This window comes from Macrobrachium nipponense, chromosome 16, assembly GCF_015104395.2.
Source record: "Macrobrachium nipponense isolate FS-2020 chromosome 16, ASM1510439v2, whole genome shotgun sequence".
In the NCBI taxonomy this organism is placed as follows: domain Eukaryota; kingdom Metazoa; phylum Arthropoda; class Malacostraca; order Decapoda; family Palaemonidae; genus Macrobrachium; species Macrobrachium nipponense.
This window is the reverse complement of record NC_087209.1, coordinates 59047046-59071436: the sequence shown is the minus strand read 5'-3', so window position 1 is coordinate 59071436 and position 24391 is coordinate 59047046. Positions and strand designations below refer to the sequence as shown.

The following is a 24391-nucleotide window of genomic DNA, read 5'->3' as shown; positions in this document are numbered from 1 at the left end:
TTCCAATTTTTTTTTTTTTTTTTTTAAATAAATTTTTTTCTCCTGATTTATAGGGTTTATTTTTTTACCATATTGAAAAATTCATATCTAGCAAAAAAAATGACTTTTAGAAAAAAACTCCTCATTCGATTGGAGGTCTACATCAGGTCTCTATATGGTAGTAATCCTAGGTCTTAAAATTAAATATCAAGGGAGGAGATAGAATTTGATAAATGGTTATTTTCGGGATAAATCGCCCTGGCGTCACAAAGCCGAAGGTCAGAGGCAAAAATCATATGCGGTTTGGAGATGTCCCAAGTCACCTTATTAAGTGGTATGAATATCAAAGTCCTGTCCTTAAAAAATGGCATTAGCCGGCCGGCCCCCCTTAAAGTGATCACTTGTTTGCAGAATAGTTTTCTGCTTACAGTTTTCTTTACATAGCAGACTGTGGGTTATACTGAAGATAATCAGTGTCCCTCCAACCGTTAGCTAGATTGCTTTCTACATTTCATATACAGTAATACCTCAATCTTATGAGAGGTTAGGTTCCAGACCTCCTTGAGCAAGTTGAAATTTCACACAAGTTTGACAGTCTCAAAATGCCAATATATGCTTCTTTCTAGTGTTAGAGCACTAAATATGACCCTGATCATGCTCCAAAAGTATTAAACTAACTTTTAAAAGAAATGAAAGCTACTGTAATTTAATTTAAAAGTTAGCTCAATAAATTATAAAAGGAAAGAAGTCAGCTAAATGCACTCATAATTACTGTTTTCTTGCTTCATGTCAACAAGTTATATATGGAATATATATATATATTTTCTTTCTCTAAAAACTTTCAAATAGCCTTTATAGAAACAAAGCTAAGTATGAGAAATTTGAGGCATAAATAGTTATTTTTTGGATAACTATATTAATACTTTTTACATAACCCTCCTGCATATTCTAGTCACTCAAAATATATATATATATAATCACTTTTCATGCACAACTGTCAAAATTATGACAAAATGCTGTACAGGGATCAAACTTGAAACAGATATTCATATCTTGGTTCTAATGTCTTAAAATACTTTAATGTAAAATTTCTGTGATAAATTTTTTAAAACTTTAATAGGAAACATAACAATTTGATCAAATATTAAAATCATAGATTACTTAATTTTTCCTTCATCCGATCAAGGTTGTGTTCAATTGCTTTGTGAATAAATTCAATCTGGGACTGTTCAGTTTCAGTGATGATGTGGCTCTGGGTCGCAGTCTTGAGTGCTGTGCGCAGAAGGTTTGCTAGGTGGTTTGTCTGAAACAAAGGATACATTAACATTAATGTAATGTAATATAAGAAAGATGTTACAAAAGCAGGTCTGCTTTTATAACATTAATACGTATATGTAAAACAGCAACACATTAAATTAATTCATACATAAAACTTTTGTCAACTCCCAAATAATCATACACATAGCATAGTCCATAGAGGAAAAAATTCTATGCTGTGCATGCATCATATCTATCTTCATGCCTGCACTTTGAGGTCATTCTGATTAACTTCTAGATATTCAACTGATTTCCTTACCAGCAGAGTTTAAGGTTTAGATCACAGGTCATCTATCTGGACCTCCTCCAGTGACAGGTCTCCTTGTCCCTAGCAAAGGTGACATCCTTCAACACCAGAAATGAATTTAGCTCTTGGAAACCCACTTCACTGTTAATAGAGACTTTAATCCATGTACGTAATATTCCCCTATCACTATAACTACTGTCCCTCTCATCTGGTTGCCTGGTTGCCTATACCAAAGAGTTCTGCCATTCCCAGGACATAACTGCAGTTTAATCCCATGATGACCAGATTTGCTAGTAGACAGGTCAGAAGAGGATAGCTCACAGGGTTTTGTGGCAGAGTATGATGAAAGGTCTACTCCAAAACATCAGAATGTGCCTGGAAGTTTCAGTTTTGGACATCCTTCAAGACAGTGGAGGCAGCTTCAGATGTATTGAGGCCAGATTTGACTTATCTTTGACAAAATCCATCTTGCTAACCTATCCTTACACCCATTATTCAGAACTTCATATTTGAAGGGAAAAAAAAATATTTACCACCCAGGCCTAATTCAGTTACCAGCACAAAACTTTTGATTCACTATGTATAATACTGAGGTCTGCTTACAACATACCTGTTCTTCCATGTTTGGAACATTAAGTGGTGGATATAACTCCAAAATTAATGTATCCACAGTATTTGAGACATGCCTGCAATCTTCGTATAACTCGTCAAGCTCTCTGATGTGTTCTGGAGTGTCACATAACCCATTATTTCCAACTGCTGCTAAAATTCTTTTGTAAAGTATCTGGAAAGACAAAAAAGAAAATTTTTTAAAATTTGACAAGAGCAAGAAATAAAACTGGATTTAGCAAATGACTGATATCTTCAAGTAGACAATTGTTGAGTGTATATTTTAACTGCAACCACTGACTAACTTTCCTGAACTTTCAAAGGGATCACCCAAAGACTTGCTTCTCTACTGAGAGCTGCAAAAAAGTAAAGCTGAAGTTGGACAGCTAAATAGTAAGAGGCTCAAAATAAAGAGCAAAAAAAGTTTAGATCAAGAAATGTAGCTACAGCCAAAAAGTCAAATTCAATGAAGCAAAACTCATGATGCCACACCCAGACGAGCTGTTTTAATTGTGATGGTCTGCTTAAATGAAGTACTATAAAACAGATATAAATCAAGCCATGCTGGCAAAATAAAAGATTTCTTACTTGTCTTAAAGAATAAGATTAAAATCAATTTAATTATGCTCACCTTAGATGATTTAATGATATTCACTGATGGGCTAATTAGATCCTTATCTTCATTTGTCCATTTTTCTTCCTCTTCCATGTCATCATCATCTCCCAAGCCACTCCAACCACTGCCATCACCCTCCATTGCCTTGGAAAAAAAAAAATCATATTACTTATTCAAATTTGAATGATTACAGCAGATTCCAATTCCAAATTTTCAAATAAACTTCTGTATTTCCTTGCCACTCTCTAGGGAGATTTGTTGTCTAAGCCTGATACAGTCTCAAGATAAATTTTCAACAGGCTTTGGCAACACATCATCTGTCAGACTAGTCAAACTGCCATTAAAGTTAATAAACGTCATTGACATTTACTGGTAACCATTGCACAAGAAAGGAGTTGCTACTTGAAATAGGAAGCTGACTTTTCTATATGGACAGTTAATCAACAGAAACCTTGCCAAATGCGATTAAAGGTTTGTAGTATTCTAACCAATGCTATCTTCTCTACAGTGAAAATTCTTGTACACTTTCTTTTGGTTGTTTATTCTTCACGATGAGGAATATATGCATATTGTTTATTTACTTACTTATATGTATAGCATATCTGGCTTGTTTCTCTTAGAATATAAAAAAAAATCCTACTGAGAATACAAACATTACAGGGGAATTAAACTAAGAGATCTCTGCCTTCGAATTACGAGACTTAACATTCACAAAACTGTTTAATGCTTTCTTACATAAGTAATTTATATACTCTCATCTGCAAAAGATAAAGCAGCCCTTCTGAAATTTACCATTAATGAGGTATACAAATAATGTAAATACTATAGAGTCATAAGAGCTGGAAAATTTAAACAGCTGTAATTCACTGACTTTCCAAAATCTTCAGCATACCACAAAGTGCATCGATCATTATGAAAAGATCACCAATGTTAGTGAATAAAACTGTATCACTAAATTCTTAATGCCTGGCCTGAACATTTGAACTCATACAATCTCTTCTGTGGTTCTTTGCCAATCAGTGTATATGAAGAAAAAGAAACTAGATATGTTGTAAACTTTTCACTTTGTTCTCCATTGTGTTACATTGATGTAAGTCATGTCTCTTCAAATTCTATATTCCTCAGCCTGTCATGGACACATCTAGGTGCAACATTATCTTGCTGGAGGTTCTGAAGTAGCTCTTACTATGTAAAGTGGACTCTTCTTCCAGCAAACATCCCCTCACTCCTACTCTTTACAGGTACTTCTTGAGCTTCTGAATGCTGTCTACAAAGACCAGAATGACTTCATGAAACAGTTAAAGACAAGTATACTTCTTCACAGATGCAAAATGCAAGAAAAGCCGTTGCTATAAACGATAACCTTGTAGATAAGGTAACTTGGTGACTGTGGACATCCAAAATCATGATTCAGTACATAAACACACTTCATTTTTTATGCATGTCAGACACATTCTGTCCGAATATTAGTCTGCATGTTCATGGCAGTAAGTGACTTCTTTTGGGTGAAAATATCTATCTCCTCAAATGTAAGCATTAAACCAATTACAGAGGTGTCTCTTTTGCTGTAGGCTACAGGAGTGGTCACATCTGGCTACAGACACCATTAATTTTGTCATGATCTGAGGAATAGCTGACAAAAGTAAAGCTCTAAAAGTAAAGTAGAGAGCTTTAAACTAACAATCAATGTCCTTTCAAAGTGTTGGTACTTCAACACCACGAAGACATCAACATGGTACCAAAACACTAAACTTTACTTGTTTGACTTTATACCTAGTATAACCTATATAACATATGACACTGATCCACTTTTCATCATATCTGGAATGCATTCTCCTGCATAATGTATTCCTACACAAGGTCCAATATCCAGAGACCTTTCTTGTCTCAATAAGACTGCTGAAAGTGGGTGTTTTTTTTTTTCCTAGCAATAGTAATATGATTTAGGCCATAATCATATTATGTATTTCCTGTGTGGCCATATCCTAAGCTTTATTCTGAGATATGGACAAAGGCTAATCTTGAAAATCATCTTTTTCAAAATAATGAAAAATCATGTGAAAGAGACGTTACTTGAACTGAGAAAAAAAGATAAGATGAACAAGACTTTTTATGTGTGATATTATAATCAATACAAAATACCTGTAAAATGTTAAGACAAACAATAGCAACATCAATAGGACATGTACAAATTTCCTCCACATAGAGCATCAGAACTCTGGTAAAAAACCTAACCCATTATATGCTGCAATCTGTTAGAATAAAAGGAAAAATTGCACAAAAAATAATAACATTTTAACAAACTGAGCACTGTCATAGAAAGCATAAGTTACTAAATTAGTATCCTATTAACCAAATTAAAATGAGTAATAAATTGGTACTTACTTCTAATATTTCATTTAAAGCATCAGTGATGAGAGTGTTTTGTCCCTGAAGTTCTGAAAGAACCATAGCTTTGTTATCCCGATGACTTTTCTCTATTTTGTCACATCCTTGCCACACGATGCCAGTAGATTGCCGATATCGCTCTCCTCTGCAATAAATTATCCAACATCGGCACAGGATTTTCTTAATCTAATGATTAATTAACCATCTACTAAACGTTCTCTTATAAAAATTACTGCTTTAGGAAAAGTTCCACAGAAATTAGTGTAAAAACCTCAGGAAAACTCCCAAGATATAAGGACAGTTTCAAACAACTAGTACATGATAGCAGTCTACTACACTAACATGCTGAAGCTAGGATGAAACTCTTCCGCTAAAAGATTACATCAGCCTTAAAGCCAATTTAAAGCTCTGAGACATCTATCTGCAAGATTTTAGTCCTTACATGAGCGTATATTTCTAATATTATGGTATACTTCCTAAACCTTTCACTATTTAAAATGCCCATCCTCTTACTCTATATAAGATTCTGTATAGTAGTCCTCCATTCTTTCTGGAAGACTGTAACCACCACAAACACTAGTCTCTTCTTTTGCTGACATTTTTATATGGTCATCACATATCTGCACTTCTATCTACACTTATTACACATTTGTTATGAAAAGAATATATTTTAACAGTCTATATATTGTGTATTTAACAAACAGTGAACTGAAAAAAGAAAAGTTGGATCAACAGTCTCTTTGTAAACTTCTACTATTCATTTAATTGGTGGTTCACCACCACGACTTCAAAGTTAATCTGCTTTTCTTACCTTACCCTTAAATATATCTTTCCTGAATTTTACTATCACTAATACGAAATTCTGATTTTCAGTTTTAAGTCCCAACAACCAGGAAGATATTACATTTCAGCTAATATTTTAACTATTAAAGTTTAACAAAAATCGTGGATATTAATGTCCTTCTGACATTTTGCATTACATAAACTGATTAATTCCATCAAAACTAGAAGGAAACTGCCTTACTGCAACCTAATATCCATTACTTTTCTCTGTTATAACGGTTTTCAGAAGTCGTATTCTTACACTACTTTCCCTCTTAAGTGAGTTTTTTTAATTGCCACTCCTTTAAATGCTGGTGATGGCCATTTTAATATGATTATTTTTCTTACAGTATTTGTATTAATTTACAGATACGTATTAAACCAGGTCACATTTCTAACTTTCTTACAGCTAGGCTAAAATGATGAGTCTCCATAGGAAGGGAGAATTAATACCTAGTGTGCATATTCAAATGAAGAGTGAAAGAGTGAGGCCAAGTATCAAAAGTTAGAAAGTTAAGCTAGAAGAACCAAAAGGACCACATGAAAAAAGCAGAAAATTATGAGCCTTTAGCATTGCCTATAGGGATGCATATGTCTAATCATTAAAACAGTATTTAATTTCTCAATGACAAAATATTTACACGAAGGAAATAATATATGCTTACACAGCTTCACAGCCTTCATCCTTAATGATCTTCAAAAGCTGTCTGGCTGCTTGGATAGCTTGTACACACGAATACCTAACATTATTACGAAGCACTTGGCCATGAATGGGGGAAAGTCTGTAAAATGTGGATGCCAAAGCCAAAACAGCCTGTTCTACAGCAGTTAATAGACCTGCAAGGGATAAATCATTAGTTTTCAACCTACAGATTACAATATGGCAAATGACACAACCTCAAAATTTCTATTAATTCTATAAAAAGACTTAATGAAAGCAATTCACTGTTGCATGAGGTTTGCATCCATTAGAATTTAAACCTTGTATCAAAGAATGAACTACGTGGCATATACCATTTCTTGAGTCACGAAGACAAACTCACACTATTTACTAAAGTTCATAACTTAACAAAAAAGAAATATACACGATATATGATTTCATCAGTTTACTAGTTTGAAGTGTATAAATGGTTACAAAAGATTTTCAGTGGTAATAAATACCTTAATTACACCATTAAGTTGCAAAGCATTACCCAGTCTCTTACTCATACTTTACATACTTGTACCACGAGCTAAAGCTTTGCCTCTTTCATTTTAAATATTCTGAGAAATAAAATCAGGCGTGGGCTGATACTACAAGCAGTCCCCGGTTATCAGCGGGGTGCTGATAAGTGAAAACTGCCACTAACTGAAACTCAGCAATTTATGGCGGTAGGTGGCAAGTTTCAGTTAATAGCGTTTCTGTTAGGTCTGTTAGGTGTTATGATGCCATAACTCTATTATGAGCACCTTATGGCGCCGATAATTGAAACTCAAGCCCTTATGGCGCCATACATCACCGATTTTATGGTACTAGACAAGCACCATAAAACCGGATCGCCATTAACCGAGACCGGTGATAACCGGGGACTGCCTGTACATAGATCCTGTTAGTCAAGAGCTTTAAAGTGTTTAAAAATTTTAATTATTTTCTTCTCCACTGAATGTTTCATAGCTTTTATATCTAGCCATCTGTTTATGCTATATCCTCTGCATGAGAATCATCAAATTTATAATAATTTTGCCATTTTCAATATTCATATACTACACAGGTTCAAAATCAATTCTAACATTTTCTTAACTTCAGGATACCACATCAAAATCTATTTTACTTTGCCTAACAAAATGACTTGCAGCCTTTCAGCCAAATATGACATTTCGACACTTTCTCTATCTTCTCCTACCTAGTAATTTAAAAGACTTTCCAGAACTATCTAATACTGTATTTCAAAATGTTTTGCAATCCATCTATCACTTATTATTAACACCATCTGGCCCAGCTCTATGAGACTTGAGAATGTTACCCAAGTTGTCTAATCAAACTATTATTCATTACAAATATATTTTTCAAAATGATATTAACAATTTTTTGGTTATTAATACCTATAATAACAGCTGTGAAAATCATTCTTTGTCATTCACAAGTGATTTACACTAACAAGAATCTATTTTTATGAAAATACATGTACATAAGCCCGTAATATTTGTAATTATCAAAGACTATGCTACTATTTCTTACAAACAGTTTTGCAGCTATACTGTACTGCACAGCCATTTTAATTATTGATTTCTTAATATAATTTTCTAAGTGTTGATAAGAGAACGGAATTTTCCTGATTAAGCCAAATACGTACTATACGTATACGTATGCACAGCTACCATCTAATCTCCACCATATAAATTAATTAACATTTTTTTTAAAGATATGACTCCTAAGTACTAACCAGAAATGTTTTTACCATTTTTGAAATGGTAAAACAAGAAATAGAGTCTGTGTTTCAGCAGTCAATGTCAAAACTCCACACAAATTTAACAGTAAAAACATATTCTCTAAACATCACTTGTTTGAAAATGTTATTTTCATGATAAAATAAATTTTTTAACATACTCACCTGTTAGTTATATATATAGCTTACGTCCCTGACGTCACGGCAGAATTTCAAAACTCGCGGGAATCGCCGATTGGGTAGTCAGGTGCACCACCTGTGTGCCCTCTACCGAGGTACGTAGAACCGTTCCAACTATATTCCTCAGATCTTCCATGCCCATAGTCTCTAGAGGGGAGGAGGGTGGGAATTAATATATATAACCACCAGGTGAGTATGTTCAAAAATTTATTTTATCATGAAAATAACATTTTCAAACATCTAACTTGCCTGGTACTTATATATATAGGTGATTGACACCTTTGGTGGAGGGTCAGAGACAGCTATCATCGTTGGAATTGACATAAGTGTTAATTAAAAACAAACTTATGGGTTCGTACCTGTTAAGGAAGCTGACTTCAATGATATCCTGCCTCATTATGTCTGCTTTCCTTATGAGATCCAGCGATCCACCAGGGGGCTGAAGACCTCTTGGAGACTGTCAACCGGTCAAACCTCTATGTGACTAGACTCCCTACAATACCCTTGTTCCGGGCGCTACCAAGGAACAAGTTGACCACCTGACTAAGGATCAATGATTGTGGAAGACTGTGTCCAGTCTCCACAAAAAACCATAAAATTTCAATAGTTCCAAGGTAAGAAAAAGAGTATTGGTTTATGGGATTTTAAGGGTAGTCCCTTCTCCAACTACTGAATGAGCTGCTACGAACGGACCCAGCGTGTAGCAGTCTTCATACAGAGTCTGCACTTGTGTAAGGTAGTGCGACGCAAAAACTGACTTGCTTCTCCAGAAGGTTGCGTCCAGGATATTCTGAAGGGATCTATTTTGTTTAAAAGCTACAGAGGTTGCTACGGCCCTAACCTTGTGAGTCTTAACTTTTAGTAGCTTGAGATCCGGTTCATTACATGCTGAATGTGCTTCCCTAATTAATTGCCTTATAAAAAAGGATAAAGCATTCTTTGATATTTGCAGAGAGGGCTTTTTGACAGAACACCAAAGCCCCTCTGAATTGCCACGTAATTGCTTCGTTCTTTCCAGGTAATGCCTCAGGGCCCTTACCGGACAAAGAACTCTCTCTGCTTCCTCACCTGTGAGATCTGACAGGTTTGGAATCTCGAACGATTTGGGCCAGGGCTGAGAAGGGCGTTCGTTCTTCACTAGAAATCCTAGCTGTAGAGAGCAGATAGCCTTGCCCTGTCTGAAACCTACAGCTTCTCTGAAGGCATGGATTTCACTGACTCTTTTCGCTGTCGCTAAACTAATCAAGAAGAGAGTTTTCATGGTGAGGTCCTTAAATGATGTTTCCTGTAAAGGCTCGAACCTATCACTCATGAGAAACTTCAGAACTACATCCAAATTCCAAGCTGGCGAGGATTGAAGTTTCTCCTTAGTCGTCTCGAAGGATCTGAGAAGGTCTTGTAGATCCTTATTATCAGACAGGTTCAGGTTCCTATGCCTGAAGACAGCTGCTAACATACTTCTGTAACCCTTAATGGTAGAAGCCGAAAAGTTACGCCTCTTCTTAAGGTATAGCAGAAAATCTGCTATCTGAGTCACAGAGGTACTGGAAGAGGAAACGGAGTTGTCCCTGCACCATCCTCTAAATGTCTCCCACTTTGATTGGTATACCTTAATGGTGGAAGACCTCCTTGCTCCTGCGATGGCTCTAGCTGACTCCTTCGAAAAGCCTCTAGCTCTTGTGAGTTTTTCGATAGTCTGAAGGCAGTTAGTTGAAGAGCTTGGAGATTTTGGTAATACCTTTCCAAGTGGGGCTGTTTGAGTAGATCTACTCTTAACGGAAGGCTTCTGGGGGTGTCCACCATCCATTCCAGTACCTCTGTGAACCATTCTCTTGTCGGCCGGAACGGTACCACTAGAGTCATCCTGGTGCCTTCGTGAGACACAAACTTTTGCAAAACTTTGTGCACTACTTTGAATGGAGGGAAAGCGTAAACGTCTAGATGGGCCCAATTCATGAGGAACGCATCTATGTGGGTTGCCTTGGGATCTGGGACTGGAGAACAGTAAGTCTCCATCCTCTTTGTTTGCGCTGTGGCGAAGAGGTCTATGCATGGGCGACCCCAGGTTCGCCACAGGTTCTTGCAGACTTCCTGATGGAGAGTCCATTCTGTCGCCAAGACTTGATGTTTCCTGCTCAGGATGTCTGCCCTTACATTCTTTTCCCCCTGAATGAAGCATGTTGCTAGTGTCACGCTTTTCTCTTTCGTCCAGAGAAGAAGCTCTCTTGACGTCTTGTAGAGGGACTCGGAAACAATAGGTCTGGGTTCCTCTGCTTTAGGGAAAGGCCTTCCTGGATCTTGACGGGGTCGTTCCACCACTGTAAACAGTGTTTCATAGAGTCCGAAACAGGAATACACTTTGTCTCTAGTGTCTTCCTCTTGTCCCAATGTTGATTGAGGTGGAATTGAAGTGGGCGAAGGTTCAGTCTTCCTAAGGAGACAAACTACTCTAGTGAGGAGAGGGTCCCCAGCAGACTCATCCATTTCCTTGCGGAGCAAGTCTGTTTCCTTAGGAAGTTTTGCAGCTTTTCCAAGGCTTGTTTCGTTCTCAGCGCGGACGGAAAAGCCCAAAAAGCCTGAAAAACCCGACTCTGAATCCTCATACCCAGGTACAAGATTTCTTGGGATGGGATCAGTTGAGATTTTTGACAGTTTCTCAGAAGGCCTAGGTCTTCTGATAACCGAATTGTCTTCTGAAGATTCTCCAGACAGCTGGTGTAGGAGTGGGCTGTGAGGAGCCAGTCGTCCAGAAGCGAGGCCCTGATACGTTTCTTGTGTAGCATTCCTGCTACGTTGCTCATCAGCCTCGTGAATATTTGAGGAACGGTATTTAGGCCGAAGCAAAGAGCTCGAAATTGGTACGTTTCTGCCTTGTAAACGAACCTTAGGTACTTCTTGGAGTTCGGGTGGATATCGGCGTGAAAGTATGCATCCTGAAGATCCAACAAAACCATTCAGTCGTCTTGTCTGACTGCGGCTAGAACTGATCTCGTTGTCTCCACCGTGAACTTTGTTTTCTTCACGAAAACGTTCAGGGCACTCACGTCCAGTATTGGTCTCTATCCCCCCGAACTCTTGGGAACCAGGAATAAGTGGGCCTTGGTTTCCTCTCTGTATCTGGCTGACAGATCGATTGGCTTTTCTGCTAAGGGGGGTTTTTTCAAGAAAGGGATCTTGTATCCCTCCTTGAGAAGCTGTATTGACCAAAGATCTGCTCCTCTTTCCTCCCATGCTTGCAAGAAATTGGAAAGTCTGACTCCTACTGCTGTCTGAAGAGGATTGCTGTCAGACTTTGTTTTGCCCTTGTCTGAAGCCTCTTTTCTTGGAATTTCTTGCCACCGGTCTTTTGTTCCCTCTACTGAGGGATCTACCTCGAAAGGGCCGAGAAACTCGAGGCAGAGGTGTAGCTTCCTTGGGTTTCTGAGCTCCAAAACTTGATGGTAAGACTTTCCTTGCTGCCTTTGTCATAAGATCTTGCGTAGCCTTTTGGGTTAAGGCAGAGGAGACTTCCTTCACTAATTCTTGAGGGAAAAGATGAGTGGAAAGGGGAGCAAAAAGAAGTTCCGCTTTCTGAATGGGTGTGACCCCATTCGAAAGGAAAGAACACAACTGGGCCCTTTTCTTCAGGATTCCCGCCGAGAAAAGAGCCACTAGCTCGTTCGACCCATCTCAAAGAGCTTTGTCAATGCAAGACATCAGGTGAAAAAGTTTTTCCGTATCAGTAGACTTGAAGGTTTCTAATTTCTTCCCCAAAGATCCCAGAGTTCAGTCTAAGAAATTAAACACCTCGAAGGCTCTAAAAATCCCTTTGAGGAGGTGGTCCATTTCAGAGGAAGACCAAAAAACGATTGTCTTTCCCATGGCCGTCCGACGAGAAGCGTCCACAAGACTCAAGAAGTCCCCATGGGAAGAAGCGGGAACTCCCAGACCGAGAGCTTCTCCAGTATCATACCAGATGCTAGATCTGGACGCTAATCTGGCCGGGAAATGAGAAAGCTGTCTTTCCTTGGTCTCTCTTCGTGTCCATCCATTCCTTCATCATTTTCAATGCTCTCTTCGAAGAGCGTGATAACACCATCTTTGTGAAGTCGGACTTCTTAATAGCCTTCCCTAGAGTGAACTCTGAAGGTGGGGAACAAGGGGCAGCTGGAACAAAGTTTTCCGGAAAAAGTTCCGTGAAAACTTTCATAAGTCTTTTCAAGTCTGACGAAGGCTGTAGATCTCTTTGATTCTCTTCGTCGGAAAAGTCTTCCATCGGACCAAAAGGAGAAGGGGGGAAGTTATCATTCCCTTCTTCCGATTGACCCATAACCGACGTAGCGATGTCTTGCTTCGTCAGTGCTTTCAAAGAATGTTCTTGACGCCTGGTGTCCTGGTGTCAAGAATCCTGACGCTCGGCTTCCTGGTGTCGAACTGTTCAAATACTTGACGTTCGGCGTCTTGGGGTCCAGCCTCTTGACACCTGGTGCCCTGGTGTCCAGCTTCTTGACTCTTGGTGCTCTGTCGTCGAGAGTCTTGATGATCGGCGTCCTGGCTTTCAGTTTCTTGACGCCTGGTGTCTTGGCGTGCAGCCTCTTGACGCCTGGCGTCCTGGCGTGCAGCCTCTCGACGCTCGGTGTCCTGGTGTCCAGAATCTTGACTCCTGGCATCCAGAATCTCGACACCTGGTGTCCTGGCGTCCAGGCTCTTGACGCTCGGCGTCCTGGTGTCCAGAATGTTGACGTCTGTCGTCTAGGTGTTGAGAACCTTGACGCTCTACGTCCTGGTGTCCAGCTTTTCGTCCAAGCTTTTGACGTTTGCTGTCTTTGCTTGTAGCAGGCTGATGAGACTGCATTAATGAGGAGAGCTTCTGCTGCAAATCTTGCAGTAAGGAAATTTGCAAAGCTTCTTGCTGCTGGGGACAGACTGGGGAAGTCGCAACATCAATATCTCTCTCTTCATCCTGTTCGGCGTGAGACGAACGTCCTGAAGACGAATGCCAATCTGCAGGAGGAGCAGGAGCATGTACCAAAGGCATCCAATCGTCCGATACTTCCTTTCCTCCTACCAAAGACGACGGCCGCCTGTGCGACATCTTGCGCCTTAACTTGGTAGGAGAGCAAGCATCGGAGTCGAAAGAGAAGCGTTCCGGAGTTGCAGCACGCACCGAAGGCCTCCCCCCGTCCTATATTTCCTTGCCTCCTACCAAAGACGACGGCCGCCTGTGCGACATCTTGCGTCTTAGCTTGGTAGAGCAAATATCGGAGCTGGAAGGGAAGCGCTCCGGGCTGCTCCAATGACTACATCCTGGCAGTTCTTGACGCCTGGCGTCCTGCTCTACTGGATGTTGTCTTTTGAGGGGTCTAGATTTCGAAGTCTGACGCCAGCCCCTTCTGGGTACTGCGTCGTCAGACGACGAAGAAAACACTTTAACCTCGCCTTTCCAATGGCGAGTGTGAGCGTCCTGGGGATCGTCAACAGGTACGCTCGAGGGGACGACCGCTTGGGAGCTAAAACCTCTCGCCTCCCTTTGTCTGTTAACTTTCCTTCTCACAGGGGTTGGTGAGCTTGGAAGAGGTCTAGGACTAGGAGCACGACAGATCCGAGCGGCCGCACCCTCCACTGCACTTGCACTTTTTGTATCACTAGCCACTTTAAGATCTCTCACATTAGACCACAATCTATCCCTATCTTCTGCAAGGGATTCTACCCGTTGACCAAGGGCTTGAATGGCTGTTAACATGTCCTTTAATGTTGGACTCTTACCTGTTTCCGTAGTTGGATCTGGTACTGCTACTACAGAAGGAGGATCAATAGATTCATTGAGGGATAGAGAACTGTCTATTCCTTGACTATCTTTGGAGGAGCGAGACATAGTACTCTTCGCTCTCCTTATCCTATCCTTCTCTAATTTCCGCACATAGCGGTAATACGCAATCCATTCAGTCTCAGGCAAGTCCACACATTCATTACACCTATCACCCAACTCACAAACTTTACCTCTACATTTACTACAAATAGAATGAGGGTCTATCGAGGCTTTAGCAAGCCGAGTCTTACAACCTCTCACACACATTCTCACACTCGATGCAGAGTCAGTCATGTTGGGAATTTTCAAAAGAGAGATCAAACAAGCAAGGGTCAAACCAACAATATCCAAACAAAAGTCAAGAAAAGTCCAAATCAAGAATCCAAATCAAGCGAAAGCCAAAGCCAAAGTGTACTTCACCAAATAAATGCAAAAAACTTGGGCTAAGCGAGCAAAGTTCCAACGATGTCACCGATGCGGCGGCAGGGAAGATCTGAGGAATAGTTGGAATGGTTCTATGTACCTGAGTAGAGGGCGCACAGGTGGTGCACCTGACTACCCAATCGGCAATTGCCGTGAGTTTTGAAATTCTGCCGTGATGTCAGGGACGTAAGCTATAAAGTATATAACTACCAGGTGAGTTAGATGTTTGAAATGGTATAATTATCACAAATCTGAATTTTACTGGGTGGTGACTCAAGGTTCGCAAGGGCATATGAAGATGGCTTCTTTAACATGATATGTATGATTAGCTGGCATAATTAAATATCCCAATCCTCAAAAAAAGAGAAACAGTTCATCAATTAAAAATCCTGCAGCTGACATTTTGAAACAGTAATAGCAATCTTTAACTCATTACAATCTAATTTATAAAACTGCGACTTTCAATTACAGCTCATAAATAAACCTTTAACTGAATTAAAATTTCTTACTTGAAGTTTCATTTGGTGTAGGAGGTGGTGACTTGCTAAAGCAGATACATATCTTCGTACATTCGAAGGATAATTTTTGGCTTATGACCACTGTAGAGAGAGAGAAAGATTGAAAAAAATAAACTAATGATTTACATAACCAATAAATAATGGGGAAACTTTCAGGGCACGGAATGACTTTACAGAAAATTGCAATTACATTTCCAGCAAATTTCCTAAAGATTACTGTAAGTTCCATGACTTTACAACAGCATTGACTGTTACATATATAAAAAATAAACTATACACCAGCTAGAGATCTGTACACACTTAAAACTGTGTAATAATACTTACTCATAGTTTTCCAAAATTCATCCAATGAATTATCTCCTTCTCTGTGTGCTTCTTTATCTACGAAAAAGAAGGTAATTTAAATAATAAAGAATGAATGGTAAAGCATGCTATTTTATTACACAGTACTTTAAATTATACAAACAACCTGAAATACTACGGTAAACCCTGTGAAGTCTACATATTTGTTATTTATATCATTATATTAAAAAAATTTGCAATTCAAAGACTAAGCCTATTGGAAACTATGAATAAAAAAACAACTATTTAATGCAAAATACATGATGCAAAAATCCTAGAACACTATAGTTAAAAGTACAATCAGAACTATTTCTACGTTAGATAGTACGTACTACAATCAATATTTCTGTCTACTAATAAAACAAACCTTGAACTTGTTGTTCTGCAATTAACAAATTTTCAATACTATTCTGCAGGATATTTCCAAGAGGGGACACAACTGGGGGCATTTTGTTGATGTCTCAAGGCAGAATTATGGTAATCCCAGTCAGAGGCTGGAAAAGTTAAAAAAAAAAAAACACTCAATCAAATTTAAAATTATGATGCAAGGGCTAACAAATATATATCCTTGAAATTTTATAAATGTCAGATAGCTTGCAACCAAACAAATAAAAATAAATAATTAAATGTAATGATCATTAAAACAAAAGGGGAGTTCGCAGATCCGGGGACAGATCCGACAATTCCAGAACCATTACCACACATTGAACATTACGAGACTGATGACTGAATGGTGGCAATGGCTGGATTACGTATATCCTTCGAAAACAGCCTGAAATGACCGCATGACAAGCTGCTACAAAGACACCTATAGATTCTAGGAGAGTGGGAAGGTCAAGACCTAGGAAGTTAGGAATTTACTGGGCTGAAAATGGGATTTTGACGTAGGAAAAATCTATTTCTGGGCGAGGAAGCCGTGTTGCCCAGTGAAATGTGTCCTCTTTACTAGAAATAGTGCTAAAGAGGACACATTTCACGGAGCAACACGGCTGAGCCCAGAAATGTTCATTATACACAACTGTTTCAGTATAACCAAAAAGCATTCATTAACTATGTTACATAAAACAAAAAAACATAATTAAATTGACAAAACAAAGGCATGGTGTTAAATTAAAATTAAAATAACATATATTAAGTAGCAGTAATTTCAAGAAATTTTAAATAGTTCAATTGTAAAAAGGCCATCCATTTCCAATGAAAATGAACCAGTACTTGATTACTTCTGCAGTCATCAGGTAACGTATTCAGTTTGGTAAAATAATAAGTGAAAGACTAGGATGTACGTTTTTAATTTTTTATCAGCCAGACATTCAATGCACAAGTGTGTTGGGTGTTTTTTTGGTCATATGAGACTGAATACTTGTTGTTGGGTCCTACTTCTCTGCCACAGAAACTAAGACACAACACAGCCTACACCTACCCATTTAGTAGCTTATGAAGTGGATGTCTCACAGCCAGTTTTCAATGCCTTTAATTCCACCACCAGTGAAATAAGGGTTTTTCAGGGGTCTTTTTCAAAACAACGGGACTACCTCTGGACGGAGGCTAGGTCCATTGTCTACGTTTCGTTACTTGGTCAAGGCCCGGAGAGCCATAGGTGAGGTTACGAAGATAAGGTCTGGTTAGGTCAGGACCTGGCAATCTAGGAAAGGTTACATTTGTTTATGTCTGCAGAACTTGTCCCGTAATTCTACACTCATCCCGGCTTTTTCTGATGTAGGGTTATTTCCATACCACAGGCTGAATGCTTGGTTAGCCCATTAAGCCTAACATTGAGACTGCGAGAAGCCATAAATTTAGGCCAGAGCTAAGAGCTCTTTTAAAAAATGTAGGTTACAATTTCATATTGTGTACTAGGTATTAGTATAAAATAGGGTAATGCATCACTGTGCAGGCACTTGCATGGACTAATGAGCCACTTTTTCATTCGATATTTACTCATCAGTGAAACAAAATTCACTGCAATATTTAGGCATATCATTCAAAAGATTGAAGTTTCTTCAACAAAATGAGATATATATGAAACCGCCATACGAACTAAAATAAGCATATGAGGTCTTCGTAAGATATGTTTTCAAGGCAGTTTTTTAATCAAATATGGCGTGGTATCATCATGGACACTAGGTATACACTGGCAGACACATCCTTCCCAGCCTTCCAGCGATCATTTGAACAATTATTTGCGTATCCATGTAATGTTTATTGCTTTTACTCAATATTGCAGTTGTAATCAACACAATAAACTAACATTTTGTTGCCAATATTAGTGAAAGTATGAGACATCTTATTCCCAGGGTCATGTTTTGAACTGAAATGCATTTCTACCTTGTTATCGGTGGTTTTATCCTTACTGCCATCACAAATGAAACTCCACAATGCTTATTTGATTGTAATTTTACACATTTCATTCTTAATTCACCCCAAATCCAATTTAAGTATGTGAGTTTGTTCATGGCGGGAATAATTTTGTACGTCTGGTAGCCAGAATCCACGAGTCGAGCAGACAACGGGTTAGTGAATTGGTTATGACAAAAAAAAAAAAAAAGTATTTTTTTGCTAGCGCTTTTCATTTGTTTACGTCTATATTACTATTTTGGCTTTTTTTAAAAAATTTATAATTGTACGGCTGGAGCAAATGTAACCTTTAATTGTTGCCAATACCTTTACAAACTGTTTCCATGGATTCTAAATGTTATAGTAATGTAATAATGAATTGCTCTAATATTCATGTACAGGCAGCCCCTGGGTTACGACGGGGGTTCTGTTCTTGAGACGTGTTGTAACCCGAAAATCGTCGTAAGCGGGAAAATCGTCAAAAATCCCAAGAAAACCTTACTTTTAATGCTTTGGGTGCATTGAAAACTATGTAAACTGCATTCTTATTTAATTTTTCATAAAAAAACCCCTTCAAATATTGATTATTTTGCATTTTTGGTGTCATATTGCTTGTGCCAGATCAGCGTTGTAGGCGTCGTAACCCTGGAAATAATTTCTGATGAATATAATTGAAAAGCGCCTTAACCTCGGAACGACGTAAGTCAAACCCGTGGACTGCCTTATATATATAGTATATTACAAATAGATACACTAAATTCACTTATTTCCACGGGTTTTTTTTAAAGTCTTATCCCAAGTTTGGAGGGTAAACACAAAAAACAATTGGCAACACTGTAGCTATATCACAGCAAAATCGATGAAATTTGTGTCGGGAATCAGGTTACTTTTACAACAAAAACGAAGATTTTCAAATGAATTATCATGACCATGTAACAAATATATGCATTCATAACCTTATTCTGGACTTTAACTAATTATTTAAATGTTATCTACCACACTCTCCTTCTTCTTCCCGAACAAACGACATGTTTTCCCGGCCGGAGGTCGATACACCTCGTCGTTTAAGATTATTGTGAATACTAAAGTGTCCCAGCGTCTATGGGTACAAGTGGTGTGCGGATTAAGCACAGGAAATGGGAAGTTTATTGACACAAGTGACTCTGCAAACATCAAGATGGCGTCAATCTTCTACACATAAGGTGTTCTAAGTAATTTCAAAACCATCATGGAGGCAAGTTATTTTGTGACTTGAAAGAAAACACTTAGGTACTTCGAGAGAATAGTAGAGGTCTCGATCTGTTGTTTCCACACTAGTTTGGTTATGATTGGCACCTAATTCAGGATACTGGAAGTGCTAAGGCTATTTTTTGGTAAAGTCTCCGTGCAGTGGTACAGTGTCCGCCTGTCCACATAGCGGTGCTTTACCCTAGTACCTCCAATTGGCTACATTCCACCAAACCACTTCCAAAAGCCACTCGTATAGGGTAAAAAACCGTAGGGTACAGAGTGGACCATGTACAATCAGCATGGACAATCCCCAAAAAAGTACATTATAACGCGTCCTGACATCGGAGATGGGCATCAGTCGTGACTTCTTGTTGGTGAGAAACGGAGCTAAAGACCTCTACTCTCCTTTCGAAGTAAGTATTTTCTCCAAAGTTAGAAATTAAGGCCAAATTTTAAGATTTAAACAGAAGGTAGTGAAAACGGTGTCAAACGTAGTGCAAAATATTTAGAAGATTGACGCCATCTCAATGTTTACGGAGTCGCTTGTGTCAATAAACTAACCATTTCCTGTGATAAATCCGCACACCACTTGTACCCACAGACGCTGGGGCACTTTCATCACAACGATTGGAAAACTTTCCCTCACCGAGTAAACAACTGTTTTGTAGAAGACGACGACGACGAAGAGTGCACTAAGATAATTTTTTAAATAAATAGTAAAACATCAATATTTTACATATTTATGATGATTAATTTGAAAATATTCGTTATTGAAAAAGTAACTTGATTCTGACTCAAATTTAAGTAATTATTTTTGGGAATTAGAAAGTTCTTTTAAGTCCTGTATTATGACGTCACGACATTTTGACTTTCGCACCTATTGTAAATAATTGCTTTACTCAACTTTCTTGCAGAACAGTTTACCAGTTATTCATGCAGATTATCAGCTCTTCATGTAATTGGTATAATAGTAATGCGCATATATATCTTTATTATTTACTTTTTGGATATATGAAGATGTTTTACTGCCGGATTATTGCCGTAGTGTGACGCAATCGTTTTCGGTCCCTGGGCCTCTGTTTTTGCACCATAAGAAATTATGGGGCCGAATTTGCTATGACCAGAAAGTCGTTAAAAGAGGAAAGTTAGCATTGAGGGGCATATGTTTTGATTGAGAAAAATACAAATTTATTCAATAGCTAGCTTGTAAAAAATACTTTATTACAAAAAACTTGATTGACAACTAAGCAGCACACCTACTATGGGTTTCAACGACAGTGCAAGCTCGTTTTTGGGTAATACCTATTTCTGTAACGAACACTCGTATCAGAACAAGATTTTACTATAGTGCATTACACCCAGTGCCGTAATTTATAAGGGTATCGTGAATCACTAATTGTAAAGAATAACGACACTTGACCTTGTACCATGACACAAAAACTCCATTATGCAGAAAAGGATACGAACACGCGTAAAAAGCTCCACCTACCCTCTCCCCCCCTCCACCACCACCCCTTTCCTTCTTCGTTCCTTCGCCTTCCTTTCTCTCTCTCTCTCTCTCTCTCTCTCTCTCTCTCTCTCGTCTCGCTCTCTCTCTCTCCTCCTCCTCGGTCTTGCCATCGATATGTGTTGACCCTCCAAACTGGATATAAATTTTATCATTATTGCATTACTATGACAACTAGAATTCATGGAAACAGTTTATAATAATGAATCGGCATATATGTGAAGCCTCCACTAATGTGGCAACGATGATTTTGCCATTCTTAGCATGCAAACATTAAAGGTTACATTTATTTCTGGCATACGGTTATTAAAGAAATTCAAAATACTAATATAGACTGAAATCAATGAAAAGTGCTAGCAAAAACAAAAAAGAAAAAAAAATATGTATATAATCCACTTATCCGTAGTCGTTCCTCTATGGTTTTTGGCAGCCAGATGTATGAAAACGTTAGAAACATTTGATTGTATCTACTTTAGAAATATCTGTAATTTTTGGGAGTAATTTGGTTGCAGAAAAGGGATAATATACATGAATTAAATTAAAATTTTTAAATAACAAAGTAAATTTGAACTAAATAATGAGTAAAGTAAACAATTTAGGGAATAAAACTTTGCAGTTTTGTCGTCTGCTGTTCGTAACTGTGTTTGTGGCGCACGCGCTTAGGAACCAGGAACAGCAACTTGTTTAAAGTGCAATGTGGAGTGAATTGAGACCAAAATGTGTATAATAACAATCAAATAAGCACTGTGGAGTTTCAGTTGTGATGGCAGTAAGGATAAAAACCCACGATTACAAGGTAAGAATGAATTCAGTTCAAACCATGACCCCAGGAATAAAAAGTTTCATACTTTCAGTAATATAGGCAACAAAATGTTGTTTTATTGTGCTGATTACAACTAAAAATCTTGAGTAAGATCAATAAACGTTACATACATACGCTAACATTGTTCAAATGATTGCTGGGAAGGCTGGGAAAGATGATTTTCGTCACTGATCAGAACCTGTACATCCCACGGTAGCCGCCATATTGGATTTCAAAACTGCCTTAAAAACATATTTTACGAAGAGCGTCACATGCTTAGGGTAGATCACCACGGCAGGCCAACCCTCATCACGGTGGACGGGTCTTATTCACTCGATATTTAATTGGTGAAACAAGAATACAATTGCAACTCTAAGCATACCATTTAAAAGACAAGTTTCGTCAACATAATGTGATATATGAAAGCCCCACACGAACTAAAATAAGCATGTGAGCTCTTCGTAAAATATGTTTTCAAGGCAGTTTTGAAATCCAATATGGCGGCTACGTTTTTCATGGAAGGTTCTGATCAGTGATGGCCACCATCTTTCCCCAGCCTTCCCAGCACTCATTTGAACAATGTTAGCGTATATATGTAACGTTTATTGATCTTACTCAAGATTGCAGTTGTAATCAGCACAATAAAACAACATTTTGTTGCCTATATTAGTGAAAGTATGAAACTTGTTATTCCCGGGGTTATGGTTTGAACTGAATTCATTCTTACCTTGTAATCGGTGGTTTTTATCCTTACTGCCATCACAACTGAAACTCCACAGTGCTTATTTGATTGTTATTATACACATTTTGGTCTCAGTTCACTCCACATTGCACTTTAAACCCGTTGCTGTTTCTGGTTTCTAAGCGCGCGCGCCATAAACACAGTTATGAACAGCAGACGACGACAGACGACGAAACTGCAAAGTTTTATTCCCTAAACTGTTTACTTTACTCGTTATTTAGTTTAAATTTACTTTGTTATTTAAAAATTTTGAATTAATTCATGTATATTATCCCTTTTTTGCAACCAAATTACCCCGAAAAATTACAGATATTTCTAAAGTAGATACAATCAAATGTTTCTAACGTTTTCGTACATCTGGCTGCCGAAAACCATAGAGGAACGAATACGGAAAAGTGCATAGAGGAACGACTACGGGAAAGTGAATTATATACATGTTTTTTTTTTTTGCTTTTTTGTTTTTGCTAGCACTTTTCATTGATTTCAGTCTTTATTAGTATTTTGAATTTCACTAATAATCGTATGCCAGAAATAAATATAACCTTTTATGTTTGCATGCTAAGAATGGCAAAATCATCGTTGCCACATTAGTGGAGGCTTCACACATACGCCGTTCCATTATTATAAACTGTTTCCATGAATTCTAGTTGTCATAGTAATGCAATAATGATAAAATTGCTTTAATATTTATGTATATATACTTCCAATACATAGCCTAATTTCACCAATTTCAACGTTTTGTTTATAGTCTTATACCCAGTTTGGAGGGTCAACACATACCGAATGGCAACAGAGAGAGAGAGAGAGAGAGAGAAAGGAGAGAACGAGAGAGAGAGAGAGAGGAAAGAAGGAAGGCGAAAGGAAGGAACGAAGGAAAGGGGTGGCGTTGGAAGGGGGGGGGGGGGGGAGAGGGTAGGTGGAGCTTTATAAGCGTGTTCGTATCCATTTCTGCATAATGGAGTTTTTGTCTCTTGGTACAAGGACAAGTGTCGTTATTCTTTACGATTAGTGATTCATGATACCCTTATAAATTACGGCACTGGGTGTAATGCACTATAGCAAAATCTCGTTCTGATACGAGTGTTCGTTACAGAAATAGGTATTGCCCAAAAACGTGCTTGCACTGTCTCTTGAAACCCATAATAGGTATGCTGCTTAGTTGTCAATCAAGTTTTTTGTAATCAAGTATTTTTTACAAGCTAGCTATTGAATAAATTTGTATTTTTCTCAGTCAAAACATATGCCCCTCAATGCTAACTTTCCTCTTTTAACGACTTTCTGGTCATTGCAAATTCGGCCCCATAATTTCTTATGGTGTGAAAACAGACAGAGGCCCAGGGACCGAAAACGATTGCGTCACACTACGGCGGTAATCCAGCAGTAAAACATCTTCATATATCCAAAAAGTAAATAATAAAAGATATATATGCGCATTACGATTATAACAATTACATGAATAGCTGATAACAATCTGCATGAATAACTGGTAAACTGTTCTGCAAGACAGTTGAGTATAGCAATTATTTACAATAGGTACGAAAGTCAAGATGTCGTGACGTCATAATACAAACTTAAAAGAACGTTCTAATTCAGAAAAATAATTACTTAAATTTGAGTCAGAGTCGAGTTACTTTTTCAATAACGAATATTTTCAAATTAATCATTATAAATATGTAAAATATTGATGTTTTACTACTTATTTAAAAATTAGCTAAGAGCACGCTTCTCGTCATCTTCTACCAAAACAGCTGTTTACTCCTGGCTTGTTTGTTGGTGAGAAATCGTGTTTCGATTGTTGTGATGAAAGTGCTCCAGCTTCTGTGGGCACAAGTGGTGTGCGGATTTATCACAGGAAATGGTTAGTTTATTGACACAAGCTACTCCGTAAACATCGAGATGGCGTCAATCTTCTAAATACCTCGAGTTGTAAGTAAAAATGTTGAACGCGTTTTGGTGAGATTTGCACTACGTTTGAGACAGTTTTCAGTACCCCCTATTTAAATCTTAAAATTTGGCCTTAATTTCTAACTTTGGAGAAAATACTTACTTCGAAAGGAGAGTAGAGGTCTTTAGCTCTGTTTCTCACCAACAACAAGTCGCGACTGATGCCCATCTCGGGTG

The 24391-nt window shown here is 38.1% G+C and overlaps 1 protein-coding gene across 1 annotated transcript in view; it reads right to left on the bottom strand.

The window, feature by feature from the left end:
* Positions 1-1076: 1076 nt before the first annotated feature.
* LOC135195750 (cyclin-D1-binding protein 1 homolog) overlaps positions 1077-24391 on the bottom strand; it is a 23869-nt gene continuing 554 nt past the window's right edge. Inside the window, exons 2-9 of the mRNA XM_064222194.1 lie at positions 16023-16149; positions 15638-15694; positions 15305-15394; positions 6644-6815; positions 5154-5301; positions 2784-2912; positions 2154-2327; positions 1077-1282 (exon numbers count right to left, since the gene is read on the bottom strand). Coding sequence (XP_064078264.1) covers positions 1130-1282; positions 2154-2327; positions 2784-2912; positions 5154-5301; positions 6644-6815; positions 15305-15394; positions 15638-15694; positions 16023-16104 — 1005 coding nt within the window. The 5' untranslated portion in view covers positions 16105-16149 and the 3' untranslated portion in view covers positions 1077-1129. The remainder of the gene's footprint in view (positions 1283-2153; positions 2328-2783; positions 2913-5153; positions 5302-6643; positions 6816-15304; positions 15395-15637; positions 15695-16022; positions 16150-24391) is intronic.